Source organism: Anguilla rostrata, chromosome 3 (genome assembly GCF_018555375.3).
Source record: "Anguilla rostrata isolate EN2019 chromosome 3, ASM1855537v3, whole genome shotgun sequence".
Lineage (NCBI taxonomy): Eukaryota > Metazoa > Chordata > Actinopteri > Anguilliformes > Anguillidae > Anguilla > Anguilla rostrata.
Window position 1 is genome coordinate 68391038 of NC_057935.1, and position 12312 is coordinate 68403349.

Genomic DNA, 12312 nt, shown 5'->3' on the forward strand with positions numbered 1-12312 from the left:
TAGGGTACGCCATCAGAGTGTGTACTGTGGTCATTAGGATGGACCATCAGAGTATGCAGTGTAGTCATTAGGATGGACCATCAGTGTATGCAGTGCAGTCATTAGGGTGGACCATCAGAGTATGCAGTGCAGTCATTAGGGTGGACCATCAGAGTATGCAGTGCAGTCATTAGGGTAGACATAAAACCTCACGTTACAGTCATCAGGGTGGAAGGTCCACTTATGACACGTGACTGGCATCAACATGGAACATTAGCGGGGAGTTCTTTAGGGGTGTATCCCTCTTCTGTGCAAGAGTGTCTTTCTGAAAGTCTGTGTGTGTTCCCTTTCAGAAACTCCACTCCCGGATCATGGGTCTCTCTGCGGGGGACCTGATCCTGGATCCAGAGAAGAGTAAAAATTTCCTGCTGTCCCGTAACTCTGACTCGCCCCCTCAGGTGAGAGAGAAAAATAAAAAAAAATGAAATAAAAAAATGATACCCACCTTCCCTGCTTGTCAAAGCTTAGCAGATCCTTTTCAGAAATCGGGTGAGAAGAACAGGACTTGCATTATTGCATTATGGATTTGACAAATGTGCACAAGGACAGAGACTGCCATTGCATCATACAAGAGGTATGACTAAGCACAGTTATTTTGTAATATATTCAAGGTAAAATTCTACATAGTATGCCTTGAATATGCCTTTAGTAACATTCATGCTCTTACTGGCAGTTTTTTCTTGTTTGTAAAGTAAATGAGAGGCATCAATTGTAAAGCGCTTTGGATAAAAGCGCTATATAAATGCAGTCCATTTACCATTTACCATTTAAACTTGTTTCTTTTAAATAGGGTAAATAGTTGTCAATCAAGGCTGTGCTTCTTGCACTTGCTGTCTCTATTGTGACTACACTTTCACTCTAGTGCAGTGGTGTCCAGTCTTATCTGAAAAAGGCTGATGTGGGTGCAGTTTATCAGTCTAGCCAAGCACTTAGACAAACTGATCGTGCTGATCAAGGTCTTGATTGAAGTTAATGTTTAGTTAATTAGTTGAAACAGGTATCGTAGTACTGGGCTAAAAAAAAAAAAAACCTGCACCCACACCGGCCCTGACACCCCTGCTCTGGTGAATAACTGCACTTCAATCCATTCTCTGTGCACTTTTGTGTGAACTGTAAGTTTGGCTGGATAAGTGCTAAATCTGCTAAAAGCCACTAAATTAATATAAAATGAAGTACCTTTTTACAGTAATATAATGCCAGCAGTTCACCCAGGATTTATCAGTGCAATGAAAAGGACACCAACCTGGTTTCCAAAAACCTCTGGTGCATTTGAAATTGTTACAGCAAAGGAATGCTTCCCTTTTTCTAGCCTTTGACTTCGGTTCGTCCTCTAGAAAAATGCAGGCGGTGTAGCATATTGCTCATCTGATCATGCATTATGCATAGCAGGAACTTTTTTTTTGAATTCATTCTTTAAAAACCAGAGCGCTAGAGGAGTCGAACATATGGCTTGGCAGGTTGAGTTATGGCAGACGGCACAGTCTGCTGGTTTTAATCCAGCCTCAGCTCTTAATTGTTTTATTAAAGTCATTATTTGGATAGGAATTCACCTCACCTGCTGTTCTAGGTATAAATCATATTAATTAAAAAGCCGCTCGCTGGACAAACGGTGCTGGACACTGACCTTTTAGGATTCGAGTTGCCTGTCCCTCACTGTGGAGTGCATCCCATGCTTTGGACAAGAATGCAGTGCCATGAAGGAAAATAGTTCAAAGAGCTGCTTTTCCGGTAATTAAGCGTCTTCGAGCAGACGTTCTGATGTAAAATGCATTTAATTTGATATTCAGTCTTCAGGTTTTTCTAATTAGCCTCACGACAAATTTCTGTGTAAAATGTGACAAATTGAAACGCTATGATGAATAATGAAAGCCGTTCCATTGCTGGGCACAGTGCTGTAATTAATTTGAAATGGGCAACGACCAACCATCGTACCCCTTTCATGGACTCTGCAGTTTCCAGCAGATCGTGAAGGCTTTGCTCCAAATACTTTTCAGAAGCAGTACGTTAAGGAATGACATTGATTTTTTTCGCATATTCTGGTTTGATGAACTCTTCCTTTTAAAGAGGTGTTCGGCCTCATATTTCACTTTAGCTTTTGCCAATAAATAAATAAATAAATAAATAAATAAATAAAATGTAATAATAATATTTAGGCTTGCAGTGGCTTGCATGGGGTATCAATAAACCACAAGAGTGAAGAAGCTCAGCCGCCCTGCACTGACACAAAGATGGATGGTTGGCCATCAGAGCCATTCTAATAGAAAGGATCTCAGTGCATTGGGGACCACAATTAGACCGCTATAAAGGATTTTCTCCCTCTGTGGACTTCTACTCAGCTTCTAAATTCATTTAACTTGTCTGGCCTATAATACCCCATCTATCATAGATGTTCTTTGAAACTTGGCAGGCCCGCTCCGGCACCAAACTTCAGTGTGAATTCATTCACTGGTGACCGTCGAAATAAAGACTCGCATTGCAAAAATAGTGTTGGATGGCTGTGCTTTACTGGGGTTAGATCAATACAATCATTGCATTTTGCAATTGGAATAAAGCCAAAGGGGTTTGAGCAACTCCTGGCTTTTCTGACACCGCGAGTTGTGTCGCAAGTTGTGGTCTACAGTGGTATTCATAATATGCCTCGTCACAGACAGATAAATGTGCTCGAATGAATTAAGTCCCTCAATCATGGGCGACAGTGTAGTATAATGGGTAAGGCACTGGTCTAGTAACCCTAACCCTAACCGTAACCCTAAAGGTGACAGGTTCCCTTCCCAGGTACGACACAGTAACTGTAATGTCGTAAGTTGTGGTCTACAGTGGTATTCATAATATGCCTCGTCACAGACAGATAAGTGTGCGTGAACAAAATTAAGGCCCTCAGTCATGATATGCTTTTGTGCTAAAGAAAACATTACAATTGCAATCACAATGGGATTCACTAGGCTGGCCAAATTTAATCAGTAACGTACCAAGTGAATGACCGTGCACACACTGCTTGACACTTTGCATGAGGCTGGACACCTGTAAGAGCTTACTACAATACTGCACTTTGTGCCCAGTAAGATGAAGGATAATCCTTTCTGGCATGTAAGATTAGAGGCCAACGCTCTCTCTTCCCTTGTGCTATCACCACTGGACACACAGATAGGATCCGTGCCATCCCTGGCTCCAGCTTGAGTTATTGCACGTGGATGTGCGAGAGCCATCTACTGCCGCTTCACTCCTGTTATGGAGCGGTTCCCCATGGCAGTGTGGTGTATTCACGTGCATATTCAAAATCAAGATGAGCATGCACTTTGGTCATCAGCAATAAGATGCCCTGCCCCAACATCTGTCTGTCTGTCTGTCTGTCTGTGTCCTTGCATTGTGCATAGTTACACATGGCTATTAATAAACTGGGGCTTGAAAATACTTGGCCTTGCGCCCAGAATGCCGATAAACTCCCGTCTGTACCGCACAGTACTCACTGAATTCCTCCGCGTTGCCCGTGCCGCGCAGGACGCCCAGCTGAACGGGAAGGCGGGGGTCCCCGTGGGGAGGTTCCCCAGCCAGCTGAGTCTGACGGTCCCGGCGGCGGGGGGCGGGGGAGGCTACCCCCGGAGCAGCTGCAGCAGCAGCGAGCTGTCCCTGTCCAGCGCCTGCAGCGACTTCTCCAGCGGCTCCCACACCTGGAACGAGGGCCGGTCCAGCGGCAGACTGGTAAAAAAAAACTCCCGCCCATCCGCCCCTCCGCCCCGTCGGCTCGCTCGCTCTCTCTCGATTGTTCTTTCTCCTTCAGCGGTTTTCTCTCCCCCACCCCCCCACCCCCTGAATTCACAAGACTATTACATTCACCAAATGTCTCGAGTGGTTCTACAAGGGGAGAAAAAAGAAAGAAAGAAAGAAAGAAAAAGAAAGAAAGAAAGAAAAAAAAATGTCAGAAAGTGTTCCTTTCATGAACCAGGATTTTATATATTCGCACTATGCCTTGGACTTTTTGAACACTTGGTACTTACTAGTCACTTCTCATAACATTTATTTTGAAACAAATGTTAGTTGTCAGTTCTTTCTGACAACTTTTCATTTCACAACTGTAATGTATATCTATATTTCTGGGAACGGTTTATGATGCATTGTGTTGTGTGTATTAAGGTTTCCTGAGATCTGTTGTTATTTCAAGCGATTTTCGTGGGTTACTGGTAAAATTATTCAATGAAATTGGTACACTGTACAGTGAGCTCAGCCATCGCATGGCAACAATTCGTTGAGAACACATTTCCAGGTGTGTTACAACATGATTTATAGGAAGTAAGCCATGGTCGGGGTTGCAGAGAGATTTTCATATTTCTCAGAGCAGTTTCTTTGTCATGCTATTAAGGCCTCCATGAATTTGCTGTGCAATACCTTGAGCGACCGAGATGCAAAATATATCAGATCTATCGGCTTGCCTCTGCAATATGATGAAGGTGACTTCTGACCATGTTCAGCTCGCTCAGGAAAGGTAATATACTGCAGGGAAATCTCTTCCGTGGAGGCCAGGCTTGATGTAGAATGTAGCAATCTCAGGATCTCTGTGTATGGGTTTGATTATATGAGAGCACTGCATTGCATTCTGGGATGCTGTTAGAATAACTGAGCATTGCACAGCAGCCTTGCCATGGTCTTCATGAATACGTTTCTCTGTGATTTTTTTTGTTAATTTCCTGAATTTTGTTTCTTATCCGCTTAAAAAATCAGTAGCTCTAGTATAATGTCATCGCCGTGATGTGTACATAATGTGTATTTGCAGATAAGATCATTGGGACATGTAAAAACCATTAAAATGTACTGATAATAAATGTCCCTACTTGCAGTGTGCAGTAATTGGAAGACAAAATATTTCATGAAGACGACATTTCAATATTGGGCTGAATTAATGCCTCTTTTTTTTTTTTGAAGTGTCTCTCATATTCCATTTTAGAGCGACCAAAGAAGTGTAATTCCATATAGAGAGTGGCCTGTCAGAGTAATTATCTCAACAAAAATAACTGCCTGCCGTGCAGTAAACAGATTAAATTCATTAGTTTGCAATCACAGGTCACTTGAGCATTCTGGAATATATTAACTAACAAGCGAAATAATCAAGATTTCTATTGAGGGTATTATTAAAGTTCCTGATGACGGTGCGGCTGGCATTTCACTGTGTATTTTTTGTCTTTGTGTGCCCATGTCTGTCTCCCCCGCTGCAGTCGTCTTTGAACTGGGAGAAAAGATCAAGCCTGGGCTCATCGGCACCCAGCAATATTTGCGGCCCCGCTGAGGAACAGCTCCCTGCCCGGAAGAAGGAATGCCACATTCTGGAGGGGTTGAGGAGGCTCCAGAGGCGCAAGCCCAAAGGCTCTTCCAGATCCGGAGACTCTAAATCGGGCTACAAGGACTGCATGAACTCCAATGAAGGGATCTATTCCCTGGGGACCAAATGCAGGAGCCAAACGGCACCCAAACCTTCCTCAGCGGACAAGACCGCCAGCCTGTGGGCTGGGGACAAGGGGTTTGTTTACGACTCCGACGATGCCGATGATGAATTTCCCCGCCCCTGCAGCACAGACCGCTGGGTACCGGGCCACAGGAAGTCAGGTGGCCTCTGCGGCCCAATGGAGAAACTCAACGCTGGAGTGGGGGCTGCTTCTCCGAAGCGCCCAGCCGTCACTGGCTACGACTCCAAGGAGCGGCCTGAGAAGCTCACGAGCTTCCTCAGCGGCTTCTTCTTCTCCGGTGGGAGAGCCCGCACCACCGCAAACCCTTCCCTGTTGCCGTGTGAGGTGAGCCACGTAGAGGCCGGCCTCTCTCACCCCCACCACTCGGACTCGGACGAGCCCGGGGACCTGGAGAGTAGCAGCGGGCGGTTAGCCTCCCAGCCAGGAAGGGACCCCGGGCGACTCTCCAGGGGGTTCGAGGAAAAGCTAGCGCCCCGATGCTTGAGGAAGGACCACAACCGAGCGCAGTCTGCGGACAGTAGGCCGAGGCCCCTTAGCCTCATCGATCGGCCCAAGGTATCCAAGAGTGCGCAGTCCGAGGAATGTCTCGCCATGGCCTTCAACAGGGAGCAGCCTGTTGAGTATGGCTCACAGCATCTTGCAGTCATGGGTCAAAATGCGATCCCAAGACGCCGACCTCAAAGTGCGTGTATCAGTGAGTACACCCAGCTCGTATCTCAGGGGAGGCCTACCTGTCAGAGGGGAAGCGATGTGAGGAATTACATCGTCTTAGAGTCACCGGAGAAGCCCGTTGAGCTTCATTCCCCTAGAACGGGGAGGAAAAGTATTTTGCACCAGAGTGAGGACTCACAGCAGCAAAAACCCACAAGGTCCCCCAACAACCGCGCTCAGAAAGGTCACTCCGTCCCTCCCATGGTGAATGGTGCTTCCGGCCCGAAGGCTAACTTAACTAAGATCCCTGGCCGAAGCAGGGAATCTCCCCTCAAGGTGTCCACCGAATCAGGCGGCGGTGCTTCCGTCGCTCCCCCGAGCCAGGAGCGGTCCCCCTCCTCCCCGCCGGTCAAATTGTCCAAGTTTGGCAGACCCCCTGGGTGTGGTTACTCTGCTCAGAGCCCCCGAGCGGCTCACCCAAGCTCCAAGCTTCCATGCAGGACTGAATGGGGAAAGGGTCCCACCTCCAGCATCCCAGGCTCTCCGCTCCTGACTAGGAGGCACTTGGAGCCCATGGACTGTGGCGAGCTGCCCACCCATGATGTTGGGCAACAACTTGAACTCAGGTCCCCTTCTCCACCGCCCCCTCCTGGTCGCTCTACCTCCCTACTGATCAGACCAAACTATGAGGGCACTCCTCAAGCACTCAGACCTGGGTTTCACCAAAACACACCCAGCACTGTGAGGGTAGCCCCTCATGGCTCCCAAACACACCCTCATGCTTCACCATCTGTGCTTAATGGACAACATCCAGGCACTCATAAGAGCCAAGACACTGCCCTCTGGGATGCAAGTTATAACACAGAGGCTGTACCTCAGAGGTTAGTGGAAGGTCCTAGCCACCCCTTTCAAAAATCTCCCGTTTCTTGTCGTACCCCCTTGAGGGGATCACCAAAAAAGGTCACTGCAAAGCTCTACCCCTCCTCAGCTTCAGGACATGCTCCAGATCTTCACGATACCATATCCAAAGGTTCAAAAAACAGTCTTCAGAAAGGGCAATCACTGCAGAACACAAATTGTGGCAAGAAAGGGCAGCTTCCTGAGAATGGATACCCCCAGTTGTATAAGACCTCAGGCAGCTTGCCCATCTCTCTGCAGGGTCACTCTCCAGACGTTATAGGGTCCTGCGGGTCTGCTTTGCTGCCTTCCCAAGCAATGTCAGACCCCGCAGTCCTGGGGCTCAGTCCTCAGAACTCAGCAGAAAGGGTCACAAAAACACGCATTCCTCTTGGCATGAAAGCCTTGGTGAAATCACCTGCTGTGTTGAGGGAAAGCTCCTCTGTATCAGAGCAGCAGGATAAAGACCACACCAACAGCACCTCCAAAGGGCCAGCGGCTACGTCCAACACTTTCAGTCTGCGGTTGAGACCTGAAATCCGCTGCAGCTCGATGGATGGAGAGCTGCTCCCTCCAGTGGTGGCCGAGGACGGTTCGCTCTGTGAAGAGATGGACGCAGAAGGCAGGCTGTTCAAGCGATCCATCTCCGTCTCAACCAAGCCCCACTTAAAGCCGGCGCTGGGGATGAATGGAGCCAAAGCTCGCAGCCAGAGCTTTAGCACCCACTACATGCAGAAACCCTGCATCGGAACGTCAGAGGGACCGGGGAAGGTTCGCACCCACATCATAACGAACACGGGCGATCGAGGGAGCTCCTTGACCAGGCAGAGCTCCCTCGGAGACGGCTTCCAGCCCAGGTCCGCGGGCGGGTCTCGAGAGAGCCTTCCCCAGTGCATCGTCAACACCCGCCAGGGCCCTCACGGGTGCATGACTGGCTCCAGCAGCAATCACGGCCTCCCGGGCAGAAGCGCCGCCAGGGCCAGCGCTCAGAAGGAGGTCCGCAGTCTGCCTCTCATCGACAGGTTTGGTCCCAGGAGCTCTAGGCGGCCAGCAAAAGTGGCGTCACACCCTCAGTTCGACTCGGAATCCTTTCCCGTCTACAACCCCGAACTGAAAGTGGAGGGTGTCGGGACGAGACTGCCCGCAGCAAATAAATTTGACCTGGCGAGGAGCATCTCAAAACAACAGGCTGGTGGTGGCGGCGGCAAAGGGCTTGAAGAGCCTGAGAAACTTGTGAGCCCCTCCACCACCTGCACCATTGAGGAGAAGGTGATGATGGGCATCCAGGAAAATGTACAGCGAGGCCAGGAGCTGAGCAAGTCCCAGGCGTCTGAAGCTAAGCACAGGACTGGCTCGTCCATTGCTAACTGGTTTGGCTTCCGCAAAAGCAAGCTTCCAGCCCTGGGGGGCAAGAAAAATGATGCCCCTAAAGGAAAAGAGGAGAAAAGAGAGAGCAAAGAGGAGAAGAAAGAGAGCAAGATTGGCTCAGTGCTGGGAGGCAGGCAGACAAAGCCTGACAAAGCAAAGGATAAGACGAAAAATGAAATGCATTACAGGGACAGTCACGATCAAGCGATAACAGAAAACAGGGATAAACTAGACTCAATAATGGATCAGTGCCATTTCCAGATGGGACAACATACAAATCAGATCCAGCATTCTGTGAGCTACATGGGCAAGGAGCAGTTTATGAAGGAGATTCTAATCAGGTAAATGTTTACCATGGCTGCACGGTGTTTGTTGCTTCCAACAATGAACAATGAACATAATTCTACATTTCAAGATTATTGGTATTAGTACTGTTCACATTGGTTTGACCTTCTTTTTGTTTATAATTTGTTTTTTAAATGTCTGAATGGTTGTTTAAAAATATAGACCTGTATGCCATTTAACTTGTTACTTACACAGATAGACATTTTTTATACCTGCAATCAGATTTTTGCATGAGATCAAAGGTGTAACTGTATGTCATATTTAACTAAAAGTAAAGAACATACATTCAAGATTATTTAAACTACAAAATATTGATTGCAGCATTGTAGTTTTTTTCATCATCCAGATTTCTTCTGCCAGTATATGTGGCTGTATTAATTTATGTGGCTATTTTCTTGTGTCAGTGTTAACTAAAATGTAAAAAATCTTAAAGCTCTAGAAATGGATCAAACAGCAGCTGTCTGTTTGAGGCATTGTGCTGATTAAGTGAGCACCTTCGGTCCTCTAAGCTAGAAGCCACTGAGTCAGTCAGCCGTTATGATCCATGATACCAGTCTGCTGCCCCGAGCTATCTCAGCCTAGAAAAAAATATATATATATATTAGACCACCTCCGATAAATTGATATACTACTTCAAATTGTAACCGACAGATTTTATCAAGGCTAGTTAGAAACATTTATCACTTGACAAGTCCAGAGCTGGGGAGATGAAACGGGTTATTTCAGATATTATGGGAGAAGGAGACAGTGGCAGGATCGAAGTAGGATGGTGTCATTTATCAATGGAATCACTTTCTACCTGCGGACTTAATATAAAAGCGCCTCTGCTGACAAAAAATAAAAAATAAATAAAAATAACAAAAAAATAAAAAAGATCAAATCCTGTTTCCTATAGGAGTGTAACTAAGGGCAGTTCCCATGGTGCATCTCTCCCAGGCATCCCCAACAGTCCCCAGGGCATTTCCATTGAAAAGAGAGGAATGGAGGAAGATATCGAGATTCATGTTGATGCCAAGGTAAGGTGAACGGAACAGAACAATTTATGAAAAAAAATATTCTGCCATTTATTTAAAGAAAATTATTTTTTTCAAGGTCATTTTCTTAGAAAAATTTACAAAAGTGTGCATTTTCCTGAAAAATCTCCCTACATTTAACCTGTTTTTGTCAGCTTTTTTCATTGTGTGAACTGGACAACTACGGCAGTCCTTGAACCACTTCAGGTGTTTCAATATGCAAACTGCACGCATTGTGTATGGAACATTATAACAATTACATTATACTGCACGTATGGTGTATACATACAGAAGATTGAAGAACAATTTAGTTAAGATTGAAAAGGAACAGCGCAAATTATTAACAGGTAATTTGTCAGTCCAAGGATTTTGTGAGTGTTGGGTAACGGAGAGCCTGAAAGCGCGTTCCTGTTGCGCGGACTCGCATTGGCGGGTTCTGAGGTCTCAAGCTTTGTGGGGCCCTGCTGTTTTCAAGTGTCTCTCGCTTTCAGTGGCGAGGCTGAATTTGGGACGAGTTTCGGGCCGTCTCCATTGTCGCAGTGCGCTGAGTCATTGTGGAGCCCCATTCAGAATACCCATCCAGCACTTACGCCGGTATAATTAAGCCTCTTAGCAACATCTAATTTCACCCTTCATCCCCGAACGTTTGCTTTTGTATCAATCCAATCTCGTTTCTTTTGCCATTTCACAGCCCCGCTTCTTTTGTCGTTGTGTCAGAGTCAGTTAGGTTTGAATTGTCCTTTGGATTATACCTTGTGTGTACTTGTCTGAAAAAGGCTTGTCTTTTGCTTTAAAAACAATGCACCCTGCTGAGTCCCTCAAATTATCACAAAGAACATGGCTGAGTGCATGGAGGGATATTGTAAAGCCATATAGGGGAAATTCAGTCTGATCTGATGTGTACTTCTGATTGGATGGTAGCAGGTCTCATCACAGGCATTACTGAAGCCTGTGTACTTCTGATTGGCTGGTAGCAGATCTTATCAAAGGCATTAGAGGAGCCTGCGTACAATAGCATTCGTTGTTTGGTTGTTGTCAATCAGATTTTAGTTTTTAGTGGCTAGAATTACACTGTATTTCACTTTCATCACACATCGTCAAGAACTGCGAACTAGAGTTCTGTCTTCCATTTGTACAGTTCTGAGATATTGAGCTTTAAAGTTCTTGTCAGTTCTTTGGTTTCATCACTTCCTAAAACTTCCTAAAAATTACACCCAGATTTAAAACTTTTATTGGATTTTTTTTAACGCTGTAAGTATGGCATTATGTGATACATTATTATCTTTATGTTTATTTTATATATTAAGGAGGTTTTCATCAAACTTCAGGTTAGCTATCCAAGTTTTGAAGGTGTCAAAAAATCATTGATGAATACACGCAGTCAGATTCAGGCCAGTTAATTCTCAAAAATGAGACTGTTAAAAAAAAAAAGTTTAGGTGAGAAACCAACGGTGAGAAAACCGTCCCTGTGAAAGTGCTGTCATCACAGGTGACATTCATTAATGATAATGATACTGAAATGACTGCTTGGCATTCCGGATAGCATTTGACAAGACTCATGGTTCAGGCAAAGCTTTCCCAAGTGTTAACTTCCAGGACTCAGCCTGCAGTGAGAAAAGTATGGGCCTGGAAAAATTCTTCAGGTTATCCGCCACCATTAGGGCATAGGAATTCTGTAATATTGGCACATCACGTACCTTCAGCATAAATCCACTATATTAATGACAACTGTTTGTTTATTTTGTTATGAGAGCCATGTTTTTCTTTATCATATATCAATGTATGAGAGAAATGACATTCAACTTTTGGCTCAAGCCTTATTAACATAAAATATGTATTAAAATATCTATTTTTTCCCTATTTACTTAACACCTTTCATAGCTTACATGGTACATATTTGGGAGCTATTGGCTCAATTTCTAGAATAGTATGAGTGGTATTATTTTTAGAATTCATTTGTTCAGTGAAGAGAGGGCATTTTCTTCTCAGTGTAAGCAAATTTTGTTTAAAAGAATGACACAGCCAAACTAAAGTGCAGCCAAGTGAATAATCATTCAAATTAAACTCTGGCTTTAGAGAACATTTTAGAAAAAATAAAAAAAAGTTTTAATTTAATCCCCTTTAAAATATTGTTGACTTGACGCTGCGTATAACGAGATCTAGTTCTTCACGGCGGCACGGTCGTTGTAAATAGGCCCTGTAAATCCACCGCATAACCTCACGAAAACTTAAACCACGATCCAGTTGTCCAAAATGTTTATGCCCAAAAATAATTACGGGTCAATGAAATCACCCCTCTCGACAGTTGTGAGGTCTTATGTTTTTTCTGTGGTGCTTTTAGGGAGGTCTAGGGCGCACTGTTAGTCTCACACAGGTGTTTGTGCTGTTAATTTTTTTGGAGGTTTTGATAAAGAATCATGGTACATTCGTTTTCAAATTCCCATTGGCAATCACAGCTTCCATCACGGCCTCTTCCTTCTTTTGGCACTGCAGGGAAACGGGGCAAGTAATGTGATGCTGTTTATTTATGAGCACAATTTACA

General features: G+C 45.2%; 1 protein-coding gene across 8 annotated transcripts in view; it reads left to right on the top strand.

Annotated features, from left to right (window-relative positions):
• The window catches only part of LOC135251761 (nck-associated protein 5-like), a 157926-nt gene that overhangs the window by 124226 nt on the left and 21388 nt on the right, over positions 1-12312 (top strand). For all 8 annotated transcript variants that reach the window (XM_064329512.1, XM_064329508.1, XM_064329513.1 and 5 more), the window contains 4 exons: positions 333-437; positions 3538-3738; positions 5247-8752; positions 9652-9772. In XM_064329512.1, coding sequence (XP_064185582.1) covers positions 333-437; positions 3538-3738; positions 5247-8752; positions 9652-9772 — 3933 coding nt within the window. The remainder of the gene's footprint in view (positions 1-332; positions 438-3537; positions 3739-5246; positions 8753-9651; positions 9773-12312) is intronic.